General features: G+C 31.0%; 3 protein-coding genes across 6 annotated transcripts; all 3 read right to left on the reverse strand.

Annotated features, from left to right (window-relative positions):
• On the reverse strand, window positions 1-6,900 carry LOC106755070 (methyltransferase-like protein 17, mitochondrial). Of its 3 annotated transcripts, none has more exons than XM_022778140.1 (13): window positions 6,766-6,900; window positions 5,731-5,915; window positions 5,360-5,620; window positions 4,578-4,651; window positions 4,379-4,473; window positions 3,216-3,313; window positions 2,389-2,472; window positions 2,031-2,111; window positions 1,816-1,899; window positions 1,597-1,692; window positions 1,379-1,458; window positions 749-837; window positions 1-594 (listed from the first exon to the last, which is right to left on the reverse strand). In XM_022778140.1, exons 2-13 carry the CDS (start codon window positions 5,803-5,805, stop codon window positions 206-208), a joined length of 1,506 nt encoding a protein of 501 aa, XP_022633861.1. In that variant the 5' UTR covers window positions 5,806-5,915; window positions 6,766-6,900; the 3' UTR covers window positions 1-205. The 3 variants fall into 3 exon arrangements, with proteins under 3 accessions (XP_022633861.1, XP_014492650.1, XP_022633860.1); XM_014637164.2 differs by having other exon boundaries at window positions 5,360-5,625; window positions 6,766-6,894; XM_022778139.1 differs by having other exon boundaries at window positions 5,360-5,625; window positions 5,731-5,923; window positions 6,766-6,831.
• A 7,384-nt stretch (window positions 6,901-14,284) lies between these two features.
• On the reverse strand, window positions 14,285-14,971 carry LOC106755066 (protein MIZU-KUSSEI 1). The gene has a single exon (XM_014637160.1). It carries the CDS (start codon window positions 14,969-14,971, stop codon window positions 14,285-14,287), a length of 687 nt encoding a protein of 228 aa, XP_014492646.1.
• A 4,342-nt stretch (window positions 14,972-19,313) lies between these two features.
• Window positions 19,314-23,489, reverse strand: LOC106755083 (protein LNK3). Of its 2 annotated transcripts, XM_014637180.2 has the most exons (8): window positions 23,043-23,489; window positions 22,242-22,633; window positions 22,014-22,044; window positions 21,751-21,836; window positions 21,590-21,666; window positions 20,765-20,881; window positions 20,363-20,505; window positions 19,314-19,970 (listed from the first exon to the last, which is right to left on the reverse strand). In XM_014637180.2, exons 2-8 carry the CDS (start codon window positions 22,621-22,623, stop codon window positions 19,736-19,738), a joined length of 1,071 nt encoding a protein of 356 aa, XP_014492666.1. In that variant the 5' UTR covers window positions 22,624-22,633; window positions 23,043-23,489; the 3' UTR covers window positions 19,314-19,735. The 2 variants fall into 2 exon arrangements, with proteins under 2 accessions (XP_014492666.1, XP_014492667.1); XM_014637181.2 differs by lacking the exon at window positions 22,014-22,044 and having other exon boundaries at window positions 22,250-22,633; window positions 23,043-23,487.
• Between the last annotated feature and the right edge of the window lie 774 nt (window positions 23,490-24,263).

Here is a 24,263-nt window from a genome sequence, read left to right on the forward strand (position 1 = left end):
TTAAGAAAATCATAATACAATTCTCACTTTTCTTTAAACAAATTAATCTTAAATACCGTGTTTCAAGAAGGAGATTTAATAGCTACAAGCTACATGCCAAACTCCATCTATAATGTGAATTTGTTATGTTTTCTTTGAATTTTGAAGGCATAAACCTTAACATATTTTATCAGTCAGGAACTTTAACATCAAATAATATTTAGCTTCAAAAGGGCCACAGGTCACCCCAGATAGATCTTTTGGCCTGATGATGCAAGGTAGGGTTCTTGCTCTTTGTGACGACAATACGATCATATGAACCCTCTGAGGCATCCTTTTTGGTGGATCTGCACACATTCATTGTGACCTGTCTGCCCCTTCTGACAGGCATGAAGACAATCCTGCCCCAGCCACCTCCAAGATCAGCACTGGCTCTCTCTTCTCTCCTTTCGTAGTCATTGTCACTATCATCATCACCGTCAGTTTCCACAGCATCGGAATCATAACTTACAGCGTTAACTGCTTCACAAGAAGTGTCACCAGTTTCCAAATCATCTGCTGCATCAGCTACTTCATGAAGAGTATCATCGGCTTGTTGCAACTTCATCCAGTCCTCTGAAAAAGTGACAAATAAATAATAATCAAAATACATTATTTTACAATCTCAAAAACCCTTTCCTATAAGCTTGTTTACTACTAACAAATCATATACCATATGTTCTGTTTCAAAGCATTCAAGCAAAAAGTTAGCATAAAGGCAAACATGTACCATAGTCAATTTCAAGATCCTCTGGATTTCTTTTTGCATGCTGCTCCTTCAGAGTCTCAAGTTCCACACCGTCAAGGGGCCAAGGTTCCCTGGTGTAAGGGATGGGTAAAAAGAACAGAGTTATAAAGGATGAAACATTTATCCCCCAAAGATATGGATTTATCCCATTCAATAATCAGGGTAGTAAGGATCAGAAAGTGTTCCTTCTGTAAGTAGAAATTGTGACCATAAGAAATATCCATATAAAAAAAGTAATGAAATCAAAACAAAAATTAATTGGAGAATATTAAGAAATACATGTCAACAAGAGATCATGTCCATTAGTCTTGTTATATTTTCATGAAAAAAAGATATCTGCAATTTTTTCATCAAGAGTTTAAATTTGACACATTGTTGACACAGATTTTTATACTATTAACTAATTAGAAATTATCCTAAATGTGGTTTTTAAAGTAATTTATTATAAAAGTTATCAACCTTACTACCACACATGACAATCCATGATCAGATGATTCATGATAGTATTAAAAAGTTTTACATTGTCAGTACATTATAAATTACTTTTTTATATTCTATTTAGTATCTACATTGATTTAGTTCAAGAATGAAAGATTTAATTAAAACACTTGCCTTGGCCTTGGTCCACGTCTAAAAACAACATAGGAAAATTTCTCATCTTCAAAACCACGTAAAGGATCACCCTTTGAACGCTGTAATGGTGAAATTTAACAGCAATGAATTGCTTATGCTAATCCTTGCGGAAATCACAGGAAAAGGTGAAAGTAGGAATGTAAGAAAAAACATAATTCCTTCCAGTATAGAAAGTAAAATATGAATTATGAAGAAACCTTGTAGGCACGTTGCGATGAAGTCCTCTCTAAGCGTTGAACAAAATGACAATATTTTCCAGATTTTACCAGCGGACAAATCCCATCATGAGGACACTGCATGCAGAAGATTCACCAGAAAAGAGAAAGGATAAGAATGGGGCAGGCAGAAATTGAAGAAAAATGAGTTGTAAAACTAAAATAATTGGAAAAGATGTTGAGTAAAAATGTAATACTTACAGGGGCAACCACGAACGCACCAGACTTCTGAGTGATCAAATCTTTACAAACTTCATTATTCTTATGAGATGCTTTACGATATTTCTACAAAAACAGCAAATTTCATGCTTAGTAAGAATAAAATATAGAAGGAGAAAGGCAACTATGATGCCTAAATACAGAATAGAAAGATTATTTATTATTGTTCACTTTTTTCAAAAAAGTAGTAAATTTACTCTTTCTTCCATCCATAATATGTGAGATCTCATCTGAGCAATAATGTTAGATCCATGAGGTGTTCCTGGTTCAACCAAGACCTACAAGAATTAAATTTCACAAACGGAGATAACATTAGATATAAGATTCAAAAGAATTAAACACAACGATATTATGAACTCGAAGGGGCTCCCATCATTCCTTTTTAAAGAACTCTTTTGAAAAAATTAACAGACATTTTTCTTTGCTCCTACCACTCCTTTTCCGCTATAATTATTTTGTTTTACTTAAATGCTAAAACAACAAGTTAATAAGTAACATTATTTATAGACAATCTCTATTTCACATAACAATGAAAGTATTAGCAAGAAACCATACCAGAAGATCACTTGTTAGATCCCAAAGTTGGCGAACTATGGTTATTCGATCCTTTATTGATGGAATCTCTCCAAGAACATAAGACTTCAGCCAATAAAACAGAGTGCAAGCAATTAGCATCAATATACAAAAACATATACAAATACTTTATATGCCACGCATTTGAAGAGAAAATTCAATAAAAACATGATCCTTCCAACATTACAAGAAATGCAAATTGGGTTGTACAATAAAGCAATAAACTGAAGGGCTGAACAATTTAATTTGTTTGAACCAAAATGTAAAAGTTGACTGGAAAGAAAAAACAGCTGAAATCTGAAGATATGAAGCATACAGGAAGAGCCGATTATCTTCTAGTTCAATGAATTAGATAAGTAAACTAGTAGATCTTCAAATCCATCTAACACAGCTGCACGTCAATCAGAATTTCATGCATATAACACGATATGCATAAAATAATAATATTCAATGTGGGTAAGTTATAGATGGATTATACAATGTTCTTTCGTTTTAGTTTTTGGCATCAAACATGATGTGGTAAGATACTTAGACAATTATTGATTTTGATTCACAATATGTAACACGAGCAATTCTTTTCTACAAGAATAATTTTATTTTAGCACACTAGCCCCAGACAAAGCAGACCACCTAAACAAATCCAACATGATTTAATTTTTTTACTGAAGTCCATTACATTTTATCCTTGAAATAATTTCATGTTTTTCCAGAATAAAGTTGGCTTATTTTCATCTTTTAAAGTCACAAACTAAGTAAAAAAGTGCATAACATGCTTCTCTTAAATGTAAAATCCAAAAGAATAAACTTACAGCAATTACTAGGTCATGCCCTCTGTCTGATTTACCAATACTTTTAGAAAGTGCTTGAATGCTATCATAGCTATGAATAAGAGGCAAATTCTTGAGACCTATATAACCAACAGCAGAAAAAATTCAAAGTCACCACCTATTGAACAGTTTTAACTTTTCTCGGGAAGTTCAAAAAGGGAAAGATTTCTAATATCAATCTTAAACAAGAAAATTCACCATATAGGTAGGTAATACCTATTAAAATCATCATCAATTATTGAGCTATGAAGGTTTTAAGAAATAAATTTTCAGCAAAAGAAAAGCTGGCCAAACTGGCAGCAATTATATCATTTGTTAGGTGGTTACTGGTTAAAGATCCCTAATTCTTGAAAAATGACTTCCCAATCCCCGACTTAAATAACTCCTCTCAGTCATGACTCAATGTTATATGTGAAAACCCCATAACTTTTAACAAGAAGCATCCTAATTTATCAATCAAAATTCTATATAATAAGACAAATTTTATATATATATATATATGTGTGTGTGTGTGTGTGTGTATCATGAAACAGCTGTTTATTTTCTTCAGTGCACATGAGAGACCACACAAAATACAAATACCATAGCAGCAGCATCTGAAACATAGCCTTTATATATACAATGAAATAACTCTTTTACTGTCCTTGCTTAAGTGCATAATTTTCTCTTCCCTTTTCTGTAAGTTTAGAAGAATAGGATTTGTTTCTGCAATCTCGACATTCTTGATCTTAAGTTCATTGAATATAAACAAAGACTGTTTGTGCACTATTGTGCATTTAACATTTCTAGCATGTGATGCACCCCCAACCTGACAATTATATTTCCAGTATAACATGATCTAATTACTCATCCAAGGATGCATTAGGATATAGAAAGGATAAGAAAATAATCACACTTAATCTACAAAAGTTCCCTAATAATAATCTAGCTTGTTTAAGATTTATGTCAAATGACAAGGAATTAGGTAGTCAAAAAACAATAAGCAAAATATGCAATTTTGTTCTGTTCCATGATTTCCAAAAAAAATTTAAATGTACACTTAAAGTAGAGCTCTTCCCGCCTCCTCCTAAAATCTAATATGCTTTATTCTCAAATTGAAAGCAATAATAAGTCTATCACTTTTAAAGAAGATTACCACCATTTACCTTGTACAAGGCTCCGACCTGCACGCTGCATTGATTGTGATGGTTCTATTAAATTAACTTTCTCCAAAGATTTTGGCCAAACTTCTTGTAGTGCCCTAAATCATAAGATTTGAAAGGCAACAAAAAAGTTCAATAACATCATAAAGTTCATATCATCAAAGTTAACCATTCACCAGAACAAAGTTCAAGAATATATTACCAGAAAGCTGAACCAGTCCCAGCACCAAAATCTAATACCTTAGATGGGGAGAAACCAGGAAGCCTTCTGCGAACCTAAAAAGGAAATTTTGTTGAACTTCAAGCCAACATTTTATTTAAGACTGAAAGACCTCTCACGCAGTATTCGTTAAAATAAAAGTTAAAATTGAAAATATAAGTCAAGGACGTGTAGATTCACAACAATAACAATTGTCTTGTCCCACATGATCCACACTTTAAAAAAATTAAATAACAGCAGATCCTCAACCTACATGATACATTTTGGAAATTAAGTAGAGAAAAAAAGAGAGCAAGATGAATAAGAAGACACACTAATCCCACATATTAAGGAATCTAATCATTTATTCACTCTGTCGTGTTGAATTCACTTGAATTGGTTAAGTTTAGACAAACTTTTTCCCAAAATTCTTGTTTCAGATATGCAAAACTGCCCTCATCTGAATCAATCTCATAAGAGAGTGCATTTATCACTAATCCCTAAACAACCCCTTCCCCTTAAGAAACACTTTCATCAGTATCCTAATGTTTCCTCCATACATATCATGTTCATGGATGTACTCAAAAGCATTGTCCACTCATTCTTTTCCCTTTCTGTTTTCGTCCTAACATGCGTCGTCCATTTTTTTCATGAACGAAAAGATTAACATAAAACAAGTACCCCAAAATCCCACTTCACCTGGTTATGTCATAACTTTTAACAACAATTATTTAAGGGTAAATTATTTCTTGTTTTTTCTTTATATTTTTTCCTTGATATTCTACCTCTTTAAGTACTCTGTAACAAGCAGAGTAAACAGCAGGCATTCTAGAAGCCACATAAGCCATTGTCTCGTCATCTCTATACATGAGACCAATGTCCCCATAAGAGCTCGTAATCTTCCAACGTTTTGATTGTTCGAGAGACTTTAAAGGGTCTTCAACTATCTTCTTTGCTGTGGTGCTTGCCAACTGTAGATTGACATCCTTGATTTGATTAAATGATTGAGACAGTCTCAAGACTTTACTCTTCATATATGGCTCCTCCTGCTCTATAATCCCAAGACCAACATGAACACTTGCAATCACACAAATGTGAAAATATAGATATATATTGCAGATATGAAGAGAAAATAAGAACCAAGGAAATAAAGGACCTTTAAGGTATTTTTTAATAGCACGACGGAGACGGACAGGAATAACAAGGCAGCGCTCTGATTGTTTGGCTGCATAGCGAAGAGCTTCAGGGTTGACAAGTTTTTGTGCAGTTTCAGATATTGTCTGGGTAGCCATGCTGACCCAGGATTTAGCAAACCTCTTTGTGGTCCAAGCAATCACGTTCCTGTATTAGTGTGAACTTATTAAGTAAGCTACAGATTTAATAAACACTGAACAGAAACTAAATTAATCTCATCCAAGCATCACAAAAATGAAATTCAAACAAACAAGACAGAATCAAAATCATAATATTTGTTCATGCCAATTCTTTTGATTTTCTGAATCCATCTTTTCTAAGGAAGAATGGAATTCTAGAAACAAATATTCATAAGCCCAATCTATTCTCTCACCTGAAAAGCTCATTTTCATCATTCTCTTCAGATGTTTCAAAATTTTCAACTCTGTATAAAAGTGAAGTTCCTAAAATAGAACTGGGTGCAACTTATAATCCAACTTTACTTGGCAATAGATCCTAAATAAATCAAACGCCACCAAAAGAGGGGCGAGGACAACATCCACCAAGTAACTATACGGGTTTAATCCTCTAGTTACTGTGTAGTCGTCCCTACATCCAGCAAGTAACTATAGAGATTTAATACACGTGGTGTATAGAAGAGAAATGGAATCAGGGCCTAAACCTGAACATTTTCAGCACCATACTTAAGCAAAATATCTGCAAAATCTTCAGTCACAAATTTTACCAAACAGCTTATGAGCAAAACTTAACCAACTTGTTCTTTCTTTTTATCTTAATTTCGAAGCACCATGGAGAAATAGAGGTGCGTGTGTAACATGAAAAGGGCGAGTGACTAGCCACTGGTATACTCTTGATTCAAGACTTGATTTAGTTTTGCTGGTATTTTACTTGTTCAAAGCATCGAAATTTTTCGTTTCTCTAAGAACCCAATAGAAACTAAGTGAATGAAGATTTGAGTAACCAATTATATTAAATCCCAGAAGAGAAAAACAATTACCTTAGCTTTGTGGGTGGATGGAAGAAAAAGTTGGTGGTTCCGCTGGGTGTGGCGGAAGAGAAGAAGGAACTACAATGAAAAACCAACCCCTCGTAAAACCCTTTGTTTCTCTTTTCCTTTTCATTATTATTAGGGATAAATGTATAAATTCTATAACAAAGTTATCAACATTTATTTCATACATAATATAACGTTCAATAATGAAATTATGTTTATATTTTTAATTTTTGGTCATATTATATTAACCATATATAATACAACTTCTTATATAATATTTAACGTTTTAAGTTACTTCATGCATAAACTAAGTCAAATGTTAAAAAGAGTAATCAATAATACATATGTTGACAAAAAATAAATTAAAAAATTGTTTAATTAAATATAGTTTGTGGAAGCAAAATATTTTATTATTTAAATCAATTTTCAAATTTTAATTTAAAATAAAGTGAGTCATTCAGAGTATCTCTAATAAGATTATAACAATAACCATAATTTCTAAAACCCAATTGCATGAGCTGTTTAAATTTAAATTAGCATATTACAGAAAAAAAAATAAGTTCTAAACAAAATGAAATATGAATAAAAATTTATAAGACTCCCTTAAACTAAAAATTATAATAAGATGTTTAAAGTAATATGTCACAAAACACATGAAACAAAATAAAACTTAATAATGTTGTTACTACACAACGTAATCATAATTACTATAACTTAATAATATTCTTCCTTAGGTAAGTAAATATGTAATTAAAATTTATTGAATATTAGATATCTATAACTATTATAAAGGAATCATTTTTATGTACACAATTGTTTTTTAATATTACTCTTTTGAGTGACTTTTTCTAAATTTAATCCTTTTTATTTGACTACTCTTTTAAATTTAATTATTTTTTAAACTAAAATAATTATTTACAATAAAAATATAAAAATTATTTATATTTACTTTTATAAATATAGTAATAAAAAAAAATTTATCATATATGCATAATATGTGTTTTTACTAGTAATTATTAAATAATTATTTTTTTGTTATTTTCAATATATTTAAAAAGTATATAATTCAAATTAATGTTATTTGTATTTCTCGTATATTTTTAGTTTGTGTAAAGTGATAGAGTATTTTTTTTTTTTTGCTTTTTACATATAAACTCTTTTTATATTTAATTGTTCTATCATTTAAATAAATATTAGGATCAAAGAAATGATAATTTCAACTTTTGTTGGAAAACCAAAATAAAAGTAATTAATAAGAAGTTGTAAAGATATAGTGCTTTTCTAAGATTTTATAGATGCAGCAAATACAATTTAAAAAATTAGAAAAAAAAAAGAGTAAAAATCAATTAAGAAAAGTTTAATAACAACCTCAATTAAATAAAACGTCATCATTTTCTTCTTTTATACCATATATTATTGCCTTAGAATTAAAGAGTGTACAATGAAATTGATCTGATTTGTAAATGGAGATTGATCTCGTTTATATACACTGATAAAAGCATTCTTGAACGGCCAAGGCTCGGTAAAAACTACACTTTTCTTAAATCTCTTAAGAAGAATCCAATATTTTGGATTCTTCTTTTAAAATAAGGTTTCTTGGAAAAAAATTCATTAGGAAAATATTCCCATTGTTTGACATTGAAAGAACAAGAAGATAACAAAATAACATCTAAATTCCTATTTTAAGATGTTTGTAGTAAGGTAAGAGGTCTTATTTATTGCATAAGCCCATTGCTCTTCTTATTCTAAGGAATGTAGGACTCAAGAACAAGGTAAAAATAGGTCGAAATATAGTTGCATAAGGTGAATTAAGCACATATTCTCCAAGCCAAACAATACCCTTGCCATTTTACCCTTAAAGTATCATATTCCTCTTATGTGGGACTTGAACTCTGTAGTAACATTTCTTCCTTTGTTTAGCTTATAAACAAGCTAACAAGGCTGAGTTAAGGCCAAAACAAGGAGGAATTCAAAGCTAACCAAGCTTTGGAGTGCCTAAATTACATTATTTTTAGCTAATTCTAGGTGATGAGGGACTTAATGTCTCAAGTCTTCTTTTCCTTTCATATTTTAGACAAATTTGAATATGTATATAAGGTTCTTAACTCGACATTGAAGCCGAAATCAAAGCCCAGTTAAGGTTCAAAAGAAGTCTACTCACTATAAAAAAATGAATCAACCCGCAAAATCCATTGATAATAGTGAAATTTTATTAGTGAAATAAAAATTTCAATGGAAAAACTGATAACAAATTTTGTCGGTAATTACTTATAACCATAATTCATTAGTAATTATTGCATTTAAGTTCTTCTTCTTTCTTGATGACATACACCATAGTCATGATCCAAGCACATTCAAAAAGAGTTAGAGTCATCTATGCAAAGTGAAGCAAAACACTTTCTCTAGAGCTATCATGAAGTGATTCTGGACATTATATTCAAAGTCAAGTAACTTAAGATTTCTTTTTAGACCTTGTATTAAGGGTCAAGTAGTGTATGGTTTGCAAACCTAGCTTGATGAATAGTGTTCCACCGTAGGGCATGATGACCACATGAAAAGTTCTTAGTAAAGAGTTTTTTTTATAAAGATAGTGATAATGTGTCATTTTCTAAGTGGATAAACTTTTTCTAAAGTGAATTGTCACATGACACTCTATGAGTGAAGAGTTTTTAAGGTTTTTGTTTACTTTGGAGATACCTTCCTCTATAAATAGAGGTGTCTTAGTCCTTATACATTCACTTGGAGAATTCAGAATATTATATTGCCAAAATATTTGAACAATCATATCTTGTCCAAAGTCAAGGCTGGAGCATCCCTTGAGGTCTCTTTATCCACCCTTCTCTAGAGTTGGTCCAATATCTCAAGAGATCCATCAAACACTTTCATTCCACCCTAAATACTCACCAAAACTATGAGCACCACCCCCAAAACCATGAGGTTCACCATTATATCCATAGCTTTCGCACCATTTCCACCTTTAACTTCATCTTCTTCCTTTGGTCTAACGTGGCTTGAAGAGGACATTATCCTTTCTCCTCTTTCTTATTCTCGTACGATTTAACTTCATTTTCATTTGATTTTGTCTCATCTTTTTCATTCCTTCTTCGTTGTCTTATTCTTCTTCTCACTCGTACATATCCCATTGGATTTGACTGGAATTTTGGTAATCATTTTACCAATAAATTTATCAACAAATTTTTAAAAGAATTCAATTAATGACGAATTTTTCCATTAAATGCCCAAGACCCAAAATGAATAACATGAATTTTGATGTCCATTCTAGTGAAAGATTACTAAAACATCCAATTACTAACAAATTTTACAAATAAATTTATCGATGAATTTAATTATTGACGAAAATATTTATCTAAATTATTGACAAATTCATTACCCACCAAAATATTAATCGATAATAAAAATTCTAAAATTCATCCGTAAACCCTATTTTATAAAAGAATTTTTACTCATTTATAAAAAAAAATCGATAAATACACAATTACCTTAGTGACTTATGTCTCTATGAAATTCCAGAAAAATTCAAGAAGAAATTGCATCTATACAATTTTTACAAGACTAAGAAGTTAAAGGAAAATACTAATATTCTACTCTTCAAATTAAGAAAGTATTTTTCTTTGAGGTTTGATAATATTGTCCTGTGATCAAATCAATACTACTAAACTATAACAACTTCAATATTGTTAATAGCCAACAAAATAGAAAGGGTAAATTCAACCCTAAATCATCTCCCAATGAGTAAGAAAGTGATTCTTAACAAATAAGTTCTTATAAAAACTATACAAAATTAGAGCTGTCAAAACAAGTAACCCGACCCAGCCCGACCTGACCCACCACGAGTTGGCTACTTAGTGGACTAACCTAACCTGGCTCATTTACTAGTGAACCGAAAAATTCGAACTCGACCTGACCCACCACGGGTTGGTGGGTTAAACGGGTTGGCTTATTGACTCACTTAACTTTTTTTCACCCTCTTCTTCTAATATTCTTATAACATGTTACTTTGACCGATCAAATTGAAACAGTAATAATTTGACCAATTGATATAAAAGAAACTAAAAAAACTGAAGAATATAAAGGTAGCATGTGTTTATTTTGTATTTAGTAATATAAAAAAAATTAAAGAATCTTAGTTATCATAAGTAACATGTGTTTATTTTGAAATAATTAATATAAAAAAACTGAAAAATCTTAATTACATAAAGGATGTTTTATATATAGGATATTTTATATGATTTTATATTGCTATGATTGTGTATATTAAACAATGAAAAGTGTTTGATGAAGTGGTTAAGTGATTGTAAAAATATTATATATATTTTTTCGTGTTATTAATTATTAAAAGTATTGTAAATTTATTGTATATATAGGATGTTTAAATATTGTAAAAATATTGTATATATAGGATGTTTAAATATTCTATATATAGGGTGTTTAAATATTGTAAAAATATTGTATATATTTTCCATGTTATTAATTATTAAAAGTATTGTAAAAATATTGTGTATATAGGATGTTTAAATATTGTAAAAATATTTTATATATAAGATGTTTAAATATTGTAAAAATGTCGTATATGTTTAAATATTGTAAAAATATTGTATATATAGGATGTTTAAATATTGTAAAAATATCGTATATGTTTAAATATTATATATATATATATATATATATATATATATATATATATATATATATATGCTTTTTCCGTGTTATTGTAAAAATATTGTATATATTTTTCCATCATATCTCAAACATTAAGAGAATAAAAATTAACTTCCTAAAATACAACTGATCTTTGATTGAGAAATTTTCAGTGAGAAGACAAAGAGCCTGGTGATACAAACTTGTTGATAAATCTCGTGTAACAAAATCACATATCCGACCAACCAGAAAGACAGTTAGAATTTAGATGGTAATACAAGAAGAAGTGTTTGATTATACTTTTCCTAAAATAATATACCTTTTTCCCTAACTTTGTCTTATCTTCATAACCATAACTGATGACACTCAAGAACTAAACCCATACCCAATGTAGGATTCACTCTCAAAATAAAGCACCCCTCACAATAAACTTTATTATGGTAAAAAACACATGAGCAAACAAGATTTGAAAGATATAAATAAAAATCGTTGTTTACCTGAGATATTGGGAGGACAACAAGGGTTTCACGAAAGGGAAGGAGAGGGTATGCTGCACGAAGGGCTCTACTACGACGAGTTTGTTGATGCGCTAAGGGGAAGGGCTGTGTCGCGTGAAGGCAACATAAGGGTTTGATTTGCAGAGGGAAACTTAGGGTTTGATTTGCATAGGGAAACTTTTGGAAAGACAACAACAAGAAAGACTGTATTGCTAAATAAAGGTGGTGCGTTTTGAATAATTAATTTAATTAATTTGATTTCAATAAAAAAAAAATAGGATTTGAATAATTAATTTAATTAAAAAAGATAGGTGGGTTAGTGAGTCAACCCGGACCCACCACGGGTTCAACCCGTGTGAGCTGGGTTCTTAATGAGCCGAGTCAAAATTGGCTCGCATCAAAATTTTCGCATTTTTTTTCCAACTCAACCCAGCTCAAACCCGAGGTGAGTCGGGTTAGCTCATGGGTTTCAACCCATTTTGACGGTACTATACAAAATGGTTAGTAAAACAAAAACAATAAAGAAGATAAAGATCAATATAACAAATTAAAGAACAAAATAAAAAAAGATAGAAATAAATAAATTTATTAAACGATTTTAAAAATATTTTAATTAGGATTTGTTATAATTTGGTTTATTAAGCATGAGATAGAATAACATGATAAAAATAGCTTTTTAGTTGCATAAATGCTCTTTAGATATTTTGAGGTGTGCTAGTGTAACTACAATTAAGTTGAGTTCATGGAGGTGTAAAAATTAATTGGTTAAAGTGGAATGACACCTTAAAGATAAATCCAAGAATAACAAATAATCAATATCACAAGAAGTTAATCCAAGCATATAGTATGAAAAAGTGAAGAAAATTGACTAAGCCAAGAAGGGGGAACCGCTAACAAAAATTGGATCTTGTGATTTTCTCTACTTTTTCTACTAAAACGGTTTTGATAATTAATAAATGTTTATGATTAGAGATGATTTGGAAAAAATATATCTTAAGATATTTTATTTGATATTGTTAAATAATTACCTTATTTAACTATATTAGTAAATATCAAAAGATGATATTTGTCAAATCTTTTTTATCCAGCAAATATTTTCTCAAATATTTTTAGATCTCCACAACAATCAAATATATCTTGAAGATATTGGATTATTTAGAAGATAATTTCAGAAGATTTAAGGAGATTACATTATCATAAAGAAGATTACAACAATAGAAAAATGTGTTATTCCACTTTAACCAATTTATTTTTATATCTCCATGAGCTCAACGTACACTAACACACCTCAAAATATCTAAAGAGCGTTTATGCAACTAAAAAACTATTTTTATCATGTTATAGTATCTCATGCTTAATAAACCAAATTATAACAAATTCTAATTAAAATATTTTATTAAAATATAAAAAATAATTAAAAATTAAATATTAAAGACTAAATGAGAGCATAAATATGTATTTATTAAAGCTTTCATCTTATCCTCTTAGTCATGGTTTTAGTGGCTAAATAGTTTTCATTATATTCAAATATTTGTGACTAGTCTAACAGCATTTTAATAATGGGTAGAATGATATCATATTAATAAGTGATGTTAAACATCATATACAAGAATAAGTGATGGAAGATGATGATGATGGAGAAAGATGGACAGAAAAAAAAAAAAAAAACAAAAACTAACATGTGATTACCTTAGGAATGATGTTATTAATTTAATGAAAATGATCAAATTATTATTTTTAAATTAAATAAAGATTAAATTGAGAAAAAAAGTCTAAAATTGAATCAACAACACAAATATTAGAAAATAATGAAATACCTCATATCAAATTCATATTGCGATATAGGTAATCTGAAAAAAAAAAATTAAAAACTCTATGGTTCAAGATTTCATACTCAAAAATACATAAAGGAATTGTAGCCACGATTATATTGGTCTTCTTCACGTCTTCCCCTCTACACGTATGATTATATCAAATCTTCTCACTCAGTTCACTCTAACGAATAATTAATGAAAAGTAAAACTATTAAAAAATATTTTAATAACTAAAATAAAAAATAAAATTGTTTCCTACCAAAACCAAGAAATTTACATTCTCTTTCCTCAGAACACAACCCTAGTCTATTTCACTCATCCTTAAGTACCCTAATTGCACAAGAAAATAAAATTTTCTACCTAAAATAATAATAACCCTAATGAAATTATAACAATTCTAAGAATATCATATAATAAATGGAAAATGAATCCCATTTTAAACTATGAATCTCATCATATATTAAAGATTAATGTGGCATTTATAATTGTAACTACAATTTGAAACCTTTACACATAATCTAAAAGATTCAACCTTTTCTGACATGCCAGATATTAAACCCTAATGAAGAAGAGACTAAGTTCAGGCCCGTTATCGTTTCCATCAGGCATCATCATGTAATAAGTCTCAGAGTCTTTAGACCCAATCACTCGTTCAAAATGTGCCCTCATGTATAAGAGTTCACCATCATGAGGATCTGCAATCTCATTGGGAAGAACACCAACAGCCACAGACACTGCATGCAACAATTGCATCACGTTCAAATCATCATCTGTAGGTTCTCTCTTCACCCCATAACCCGTTTTCTTCCCATTGCAAAACAATGTCCAAATGGGTTCATCGATGATCTTAATCTTCTCGTTGTGAGAATGTTTCTCACACTCTAAAGCTATCCTATTTAGCCCCATTTCCATTTCTTGGAGCAGTTTCCCTGTGGGGATAGCCAGCTCCAAGAGCAGGAACGGTTGGCAATTGGGGTTTGTTTGGAATGCAAGGTTTACCCTAGCTTTCCGGTGCCCGAATAGGGTTCCGGTGATCCTTGTGCCACCATGGATGTGCACCTCGCTGCCACGGCTTCTCATAACTGTTGGCATCTTGCATGACGGCGCGATGATGGGAAGAGATCGGAAAACCGATCGGAACCTTCGATAGAGCTTGTTGGACTTGGAATCGCGTTTGCTCTTAGTGTTTGCCGGTTGAAGTGAGATGGGCATGCGAAGTGGAGGGGAGGGTTTTTCCATGGTTGCTTCATTGGATAACAATGGCGGTGGAGGTGGAGGTGGTGGTGGTATTGACAATGGTGATGATAACAGTGGTGTCATTGATGTTTCTGGGAAGACAATGGAATCAGGTGCAGAGGAAACTTTTGTTGTTTGGTTTGAGAAAATTAAGGATGAAGGTTTGGTGGGCTTATGTAGACGGAGTTTTGATTTATACGAAGAAAACTTCATTGTGGGGTGCACGTTGGGGTTTGGTGGCTGTTCATTTCTATGAAGCTTTGAAAACACTTGTGTCAGCTTTTATGTTTAATTATTTAGTTTAGGTTTTGCATGTTTGTTTCTGAAGATAATTGAGAGCGAGTAATGAATTTGTTTAGATCGTTGAACAATGGGATTAAAAATAGGTAAAATTAATGTCGTGTTTGGTTAATTCTCTTCTGGATTTTTCAGAAGTTTTACTTTTAGTTTCTTAATGGTTATCTGATTTTCTGTTTTTTTTTATCCAACTGGAATAACTAGTTGCAGACTCAGTGATTTACCAGATTAATTGCTTAAATATATGGCGCATATTATATTAGTTTTTGTCGAAATTAATTATCATCACACCGAAGCGATAATCAACTTTGTGCTTGATAGAGTAATTTGAGTTAGATTTATTGGTAGACATAGGTTTCTAATTTTTTTTATATCACTTGTTACATTTTATACTTTTCTCTATTTCTTTATTCTGAGTAAGTGTTTCTTTAAGAAAATAATCAACTTTAGTTTTTTTTTGTCACCCATCCAAAAAAATTGAAAACATTTTTTTAATTAATGTTATTATATTTATAACAAAGATATGTTTTTATTACTTTTTTTTTTCTATTTGTGCAGTATGATCGTGTGGTTAACCTTAGATTAGATCGTTCAAACGGTTAATCATATCACAAATATAATCATGCACTACTTCCGTATGACTGTGACTAATAAGCTGAACGGTCAATCTATATAAAAATTACTTCTAACACGAAACAATTTAAGACAGAGTATGATTATTATCAAGTGAGTTGTAATTAGACAATCATAGATCCAAAATTCATTCAAAAATCTATAAATAGATGTTTGAGGTAAAAAAGTAGATAATGACATACTCATTAATTGTTTAAACAGTTAAACATTTACCGACTTTGACACTCGAAGAGTATCGGTAGGCAACTTCCTAACATAACGGAAGAAAGGTAACATAAGGACGAACAATCCCTATGCAACTCTTATGATACTAAATCGTTGACTTTGACCTCATATTCGAAACATTATTTTTTTCTTTTTATTTCCTTTTTTTATTTTAGTTCTAATTCAAACAAAGTTAATGTCACAAAGACAAACTTGCCATATGTAATAACTTAATATTGAATAATAATATACAACTATTTATAAGGTGAGTCCATTTTCATTTATTTATTTCTGAGTGTGAGTTAAATTTCGATCCCATTGATCTCAGTTGTTAAAGAAAAAGTATCCACTCGGATGATGATATTTTGACAACACTTTTTGACAATTTTTTTTACAACGGGACACGTGTCATCGCTTTACTGGGTCTATTTGAATTTACGTTTAAAAAAATATTTAAAACGGACCAATCACAAGTTGTCACGTATGCGTTGTCAAAAAGTTGTTAAAAAAGTGTTGTTAAAAGAACTTTTTCCATTCTTTTTATATTTCCAATTCGAGTCTTGGAAGAATATTTTGATTTTCAAAAAATGCTGACCTATGAATTGAAAAAGCAAATTCCTTTTCCCACTGCCACATTTCATATCTTAAAAACCCTACACCCCCTTCTTCTTTCTTCTCCTTTGTCTTGCTCCTCTGTCTGTGCTCGTGGTAGAACTCCTCCTCCCTCTTTTATCTGTCACCATTTTCACCATTTAATCTCGTGTTCGGTGTGGTTGTTTCGTATATCAAGCAGACGTCCAGGTTAGCTATTTTCCCTAGATCTTGTTCATGTTGTGGATGTGCGAATTTTAGTATATTTCTTGCTCTTGTGCTCGTATTTTTTTCCTGGGTGTATGAACTATGTGTATGGAAACTAGGCGGATGAAAACTGGGTGTATGAACCGCAAATGTAACTGCGATTAACGCCTGCCGCACTACAAAGTGCGGATCGGGTGGCGCCGCAAATGGATCAACAACTGATGGCAACTGCAGGTGGATCTGCGGTTGATTGGTTTTGGGGGTGCATCTTGGTTGTTCGCAGTTCGCATTGCGACTAAAGTGAAACGTAGTTCGTTCTACGTTTGCCATTGCTTAATTTTCTCGTGTTCCTCTGGTGTCATTTATCTTTCTTTTTCTCTTCCTTCCTTGACTGAGTCGTGTTGTGTTGAGATGGAGTTTGATCTTTCTCCTCAATTGGCGAAGAAGGTGTACGAGAGCAATGGTGGATCTTACTATGCATGGTCCCTTTATGAGCTTCCCATGTTGCGTGAAGGAAACATTGTTGCTGCCAAACTAGCTCTTTAGAAAAATGGTTTTGCCCTTCCTCGGTATTTTGACTCTTTTAAGGTTGCATACGTTCTACAAGGAAGTGGAGTTGTAGGAATTGTTCTCCTCGAATCAGGTTGTTAGTGTGAATGGTCGTAGGGTTTTGGAGACTACTGTGAAAGCTGGTAATAAATCATTAATAGTATTTTGACTTTTATTAAATGAAAGAGAAAAATGTAGTTTTAAACATGTAGGAAGAAAAAGATGAGGTGTAGGAAAAAACACTCATTGAATGAAAGTAAGTTCATTTGCAGTTGTTTGAAAAGAAATATATGTATTACTCAAAAGAATCAAGAATTTACAAAAAAAAGAAAACGCACGTGTAAGAGAATATTACCAGTGTATTGAAATTTGGGATAATAATATTTTTAAATGATAATAAACGTAATATGTTAACAATTTCTTTAACAATTTATTATTTTATTAGTTGTATATTTAAAATAGTGTTATTATTTTATTAGTATGTATATTTAAAAATAGTGTGAAGTTAGACTTAAGTGCCTCTAATAATTAAATCCGAGTTTAGAGTTTCCAAAATTTTATGCGCAATTTTAGATAGAGTTGAATACACGTGCCCGCACCAGAACATTTTCATTATATTCTACTATCTTTCCTATTTTATTTTTTTATTTTTTTCTTTTTAAATAAAAATTCTTCGATCTAATGTTGAAAATTCAAGCTCGAGTAGAGGAAACTGAATTTCTAATTTTAATTAAAAAGTTAAAATCAATTGAAATTCTTGTGATAATATTAATTATGTGTGGTGAAATAAAGTCACAATTAAATTTTGGATAATAAAGGTTTGGTTATACACAGAAATTTATCATGTATTTTTTTTTTTTATATTATAAGTGAATAAATTTATCACATTTTTGTAAAAATAAAACTATGCAAATGAACTAAAAAACACCTCTAAAGTATAAGCTCAAATATATAAAACTATACTCTAAAGCCAAAATTCCGTGCAAAGTATCTACGAGTTACGTAATATGATATCCATAACAATTAGACGGATAAAAAACACTAAAACAAATTTTAAATATTTTCCTTTTATTGGTGCAAGTATTTTTAGTATGAATTATTTTGTAATCTTAATCGCAAGGAAGAGTATTCACGAATTTATTTGAGAGTGATTTTAATTTTTGTTTTGGAAATCCTTATTTTTAAACAGAAACTATATACTTTCCATAGAAAAACATCTCAAAAACAATCTTAACTTATATCAAACATATCCTAAATAAATTTTCATAATGTCAGACATTAATCTAGCTAAACGTCAGATATATTGAGTTTTGTATGCAACGGTAGTTGTGTTTAATTTATTAGAATTGAAAATATTGACCATTTGTGGTTATATATATTAAGATCAAAATAACTAAAAGCCTTTAAATTATTCATATTTTATTATTAGTATTTTGAGTCTTCATTGACAATTTAACATGGAATAAATTAAATGGCAAATTAAAAAAAAAAATCTGAAAGCAATTTAATTAATTTGGATCCTCCAAAGTGTCTCAGGTCTGAACTCAAAAGTAATCAAAACATATACAAAAGTCAATGTAAATATAAATAAAAAGGTAAATTTCCCTTATATTTAAATTTTGAAATTAGTCTATAGTGGACACCCACAAATCCTTTCTAATAGGCATGTTACATCTTCCATTTACTTTCCAAGCATTTTCTTCCATTTTTTTTTTCAACCATTTCCTAAGAAGAAGAAAGTCATATGATATTACAGAATATGCCAATACTTTCTAGGGACATTACTAATTATTTCAACTCCATTGCTAAGTTGTTACAAAATATAAAATTAATAAAAGAGTAATGAATGCATTTGTTCTTCTGCTTCATCAATTCAATCATTTTCACTAAAGAAAAATACTTAGGGAATCAACACCTGAGAATCCTGAACTGACCCCATCTTTGCTTCTTCCTAGTTGATCAGTTCAATCATACATTCTAACCAAAATTGAGCTGATGGGTACAGCCAGCCATTGATAGAAGCTGCAGAACACATATACTGCAAGTGCAAAAGCATATGTACATGGAGATTTCAGTAGCCAAAACTAGTCAAAATTCCTTGCCACTTTAAGGGGTTGCATAATTACAGGAAATTAGTTTTTCTACTTGTTTTTTTTTTTTTTTGGTTTTGATACTAGGAAGCAGCTACAAAAACATCATTTAACTAAACTCAAGCATGAATGACTTCTTAGTAGGATCTTCATTGGCAATATACGATTCTCTGCTTTACATGTTCATCCTTGGAACCTAAGCATGTGCAGGTAACTTTTCTGGTTGAGGAGAATGAGATTTTTGTGTTACATCCAAGGCTTTTGAGCTTTGTTCTTGAAGAACTTTACTTCCAGTAGCTTCTCGCTTCATGTTAACTAGTGCTGTAAAAGGAATATCTAGTATGTTAATTTCCATCTTGTTGAACATGAGGTTTGCAACTGCCCTGTCAACAATGTTGGTCTCTGATTCCATTGGTTTTTTGTCCACAGACCTGCAACATTTCAACCAAGGGTTTTCATCTTTTAAGTATTTAGTGGAAAGCCAGAACTGTATACTATTATGTGGACTTGTGTTGTGTTTAACACCACCAATATTCCTTGTCTCAAAGAGTTACAGAAGAATGAATTAGTATGCAAAAATTTGACTACAGAATAGAATTATCTTTGATTCATAATATTCCAATATGCAGAATATGCTCTTAAACAACGGTAAAACCATATTTAATGCCGAAAAAGAAGTATATAAGGAGTAAGAGTTCAATTTGTGATGAGTAGTTTCAGGCCAAACCAAGCAGAAGTTTATGCTATCATCCAAATCAACAAAGAGTAACTGTTTCAGCATCAAAAGAACATGACAGGCTTGCAACATAAGTATAACATGTACCTCATGGTTTCATTGTAAACTGAGTGTGGCATTTCTTGATGCATGTTAAGATCTCCATCCAAGTCCTCTACTGCATGCTGTTTTGTATTTTTGGCAAGGCGAAACAGGGCATCTCGGAAGCAGATTCGAGTCTTTTCTGTGAACTAATCATGATTGACAGGGAGAAAAAAGTTACCAACAAGTATTATTGCATGATAAATGCTAGTAATACACTTTTTTTCATCACACTATTTGTTATTTAGTGAAATCCACGAGTCTCACTAGATAGGGAGTGAGATTGCATTATTTAGTTTGGAATATAGACTTCAAGCAATAATAGAGTATGTTGAAAAATAGTGTGTTAGTAGCATTTCTTATTATTGCATTTAGTCATGCCAGTAACTTCAGTTCTCAGTCACAAACCTGTGCCACTAACATCTCAAAGCCCAGCAGTGTACATTCCTCAAGGGATAACTTCTCAGGCATGATCTTGTCTCCATTAGACTGCTCAGAAGGGTCCAAGATTTTGATCGCACGTGCCTTTAAGAGAAAAAAGAAAAAAAAATTACATTACACAGTACAGTAACCCTTCAATCTAGAATCTAAAAGGCACTTTGCAATTAGAATTTATATGCAAATTAGTTCTGTTAGTTTAAATGGTATGTCCAATCATGACTTACTTTATATCTCCATAAAATACTACACAAACAAGAAATACTAGTACACTACAGATATAGTTACTTCTCTTTTTTTCTGCCTTTCCATGATGTCAACTTCCTAAGGTTAAACAAAAGAAATTGTTGGATAAAATGGTTTCTGCTAGAGTAAAAATTTGAGAAGCAATACTTAAAAGTACAGCAAAGTTTGTAAACATAAAAGTATCTCCACAATGCAGAAGTTAACATTGTTCAAAATTTAGATACACTTCCTAAACTCTGCTGGTACTTTCTCAAATCAGAAATAGAGTTTCACCTCAATATTAGTGTAGTAAAAATAAGAATTAAAGGATTATGCAGATTGCCTGAGTGAACTTCAGTTCTGATTAGAGAACAAGGCCAAACACTTGGAAAACTGTATCCAAGTTTTGTCCATACCAATTGTAGTTTGTTGCATGCAATACATGTTACTGCATAACAATTGAGTTTAACAGCACATACATGACAATTTTGATATGATTACAACTTCTTCAATGACTAAATTTATGATTCGAAAACACCATTCAAGTACTATACAAAAAGTAATTATTACCTCTATATCCAGGCAATCCTTAGAGTCAGAGTTGCAAGGAACAAACCCTGAAGCTGCAACATCTTTCTGCACTGCATCTGATAAAGAAATAACTAATTAGTAACTTGTTCATCCATATAATAGATATTTTTTAATTACACACATTAAAACGTATTGATCACCGTTGGTGTTGCTGCTTTGGTTCTCATGATAAAGGAAAGATTTGTGAAGGTTTTCGACACAGGGAAAATCTTCAAGTACAGAATCCCTGCATTATTAGAAACATGTGAAGACTGTCAGACAAAATATGGTCTCATGAATTGGAATAACTTCATGCTTATGGTAAGCAAGTGAATATTGAATGTCTGTGTTGAGTTACAAATGTAATGAAAAAGTAAAAAAAGAATTTTCATTCTAGAATTATTAAAGAAAATAGAGCCCTTACCATGCTATAACAGGTTCATTCTTATAGAGTTCTGGGAACAAATAAGTATGATAGTGTTAGTCTGTACTGGCTCTAATCATTATGATAAATATGGTGAAGTTTGCAATCAAAAAACACCAGAGAAATTCATTTTGTACTGGACTTGCTACAGTGCAAGAATGTTTGAGATGCTACATGATTTCATTATCATACAGGCATAAAACCAAGAATCTTAGTCCCAGAAGTTACGCTTGTACAAGAAAAAGTCATCCACATGTTCGAAAGTCGATAGGTCTTGAAGCTCGTATTTGGACTGACGATCACACGAGAGTGCTGTTTGTTGAAATTGCTCAGACAATCCTCCACACACACTTGAGCTGCAAGATTGATCTTTGTCTTGTAGATAAGGGTCAAACTCAATTTCATCTTTGAAACTTTTATCAATGAAATTGAATTCTACCTCTGTCTCTTCTGTGTTCTTGGTCAAATACTCCTCAGTTGAATTAAGGCATTCAGGTGCTTTTGTTCCCCATTCTGACCAACACCCTGGTGAAGAATACCTTTCCAGTAAATCTTCTTGATCTTTTGGTAAAAAAAATTCACCATTTTCACATCCATAGTACCAATCCATGCCAAATAGTCTGTATAATGTTCAAAATGTTTGAAGATTAGCAAGTAAAAGATGCCCTTTTCAAATGGAAATATGCTGAATTTATTGACCCAGACAAAAAAAAATTATGTATGATGATCAATAGTTTTCATGAGTTTCCCTTCAATTATAAATAAAACCCCCAGTCCTTACCCTTCCCTATCTTTATCAAAGAATGAAATCCCACTTTATTTAACCCTTTAAAATGTTGGGAAAAAAAAAAACTGCGAAAGTTAGAAACTTGATGAAACTAGCACTAATCACCATATATCTTTGACGCCCTCATAGAAAATAAGAAGAGAAAAACAGAAAAACTTCCTCTAAACTGTTGAATTTCCTTAAATTCATTGAGAGAACTTTTTCACATACAATAATCGAAAGAGGGGTTGAAAAGAACATACCTTTCTATGGCTTATGAAGAGAGAGAATCAGACTTCTGATTGATGAAAACAAACCACCCCAGTTGGAGATTACAGTACTCAGTGACAAACAAAACAAAAACTTGGTAAGAGGTTTAGTAGGGTTCACAGAATTTCGAGTGACAAACAAAACAAAACCTGGCAAGAGGTTTGCCTGGTTCACAGAAAATTTTCTGTTCTGAAGGGTGTGGTTTTGAGTGATCAAGTGAGAAATTTCATTTGATAAACAGTTTTAAGAAAGGCTTAATATAGAGCGAGATGAAGTACTATTTTGTGTTAATCTTCTGAGAGACAGTTGTGAGGAAACAAAAAGGAAGAAAGATAGAGACTTTTTATGAGTTTGTGGCTGAGAATGTTTTGGTGCCGAGATTTGTGGCTTAAAGTTCTCCATCTAAAACTGAAGCCTTATTGGCCAGGTCCCATCTCAGCATTTGAGTTTTGAGCATGTGGCAATGGTAGCCTCAAAAGTAGACCCCAAGTTTCGAACTTTTTAGCTGCAAAATCCTGGTAGATGCCTTAAAGATCACATTCTCAACCTGCCCTTTATCAATTTATTAATGTAAAAGTTAGAGTTGCCAAAAACAATTATGGACTTAAGGTGAAATAAAATTTAAGCCAATTATTTTTTATTTTTACAATCCGAATTAAATCAATTCAATGAAAAAACATTAAGTTCAGTTCAGATTAATTGGATCTCTTACTAAATAATTGTTTTTTTTTTTTTTTTTTATTTTGAGATAAAAGTATAATTCTATGCAAAAGCTTACAGTAATCTTGTTATTAAAAATATGTAAATAACATTTTTTTATAATTAATTTTTAAAAACTAGATAGCAAAAAGTAAAAAAATGAATAAACTATTGTACCATAACATTTTGTGCATGATAATTATTAATAAAAAAATTTATTATTAATTTGATTATGATTTATTGAATTTATAAATCTAATTACCATAGATTTTATTGGTTTGGTTAATTTTAAATCTAATTTATTTAAAAATCTTAACTAGTTTAATTGAGAGTGGTTTGAATTTACTGAATCATTGTAACAATCATCATTGCTAAAAAAATTATAACATTCTGAATATACCCAAATCATTAACCTGCTTCCACTTTTTTTTTTTCTATTACATAAGTAATCACTTTCTGCTCATGAATTCCCATTAAAAATATTGTTCATATATTAAAAATAGGATAAACAAATT

The sequence above is a fragment of the Vigna radiata genome, unplaced genomic scaffold, assembly GCF_000741045.1.
Source record: "Vigna radiata var. radiata cultivar VC1973A unplaced genomic scaffold, Vradiata_ver6 scaffold_268, whole genome shotgun sequence".
In the NCBI taxonomy this organism is placed as follows: domain Eukaryota; kingdom Viridiplantae; phylum Streptophyta; class Magnoliopsida; order Fabales; family Fabaceae; genus Vigna; species Vigna radiata.

What these genes read in the sequence shown, in the direction of transcription:
- LOC106755070 (XM_014637164.2), bottom strand. Translation starts at nt 5,866, where the DNA reads ATGGCTACCCAGACAATATCTGAAACTGCACAAAAACTTGTCAACCCT. An exon ending in GTGCGTTCGTGGTTGCCCCT is followed by an intron (nt 1,693 to 1,815) that starts GTAAGTATTACA and finishes TTCTGCATGCAG; the next exon opens with TGTCCTCATGATGGGATTTG. An exon ending in AGACGTGGACCAAGGCCAAG is followed by an intron (nt 838 to 1,378) that starts GCAAGTGTTTTA and finishes CCCTTACACCAG; the next exon opens with GGAACCTTGGCCCCTTGACG.
- LOC106755066 (XM_014637160.1), bottom strand. Translation starts at nt 14,971, where the DNA reads ATGGAAAAACCCTCCCCTCCACTTCGCATGCCCATCTCACTTCAACCG.
- LOC106755083 (XM_014637180.2), bottom strand. Translation starts at nt 22,623, where the DNA reads ATGGATTGGTACTATGGATGTGAAAATGGTGAATTTTTTTTACCAAAA. An exon ending in TGACTTTTTCTTGTACAAGC is followed by an intron (nt 22,045 to 22,241) that starts GTAACTTCTGGG and finishes ATTTGTTCCCAG; the next exon opens with AACTCTATAAGAATGAACCT. An exon ending in AGGATTGCCTGGATATAGAG is followed by an intron (nt 20,882 to 21,589) that starts GTAATAATTACT and finishes TTTCTCTTAAAG; the next exon opens with GCACGTGCGATCAAAATCTT.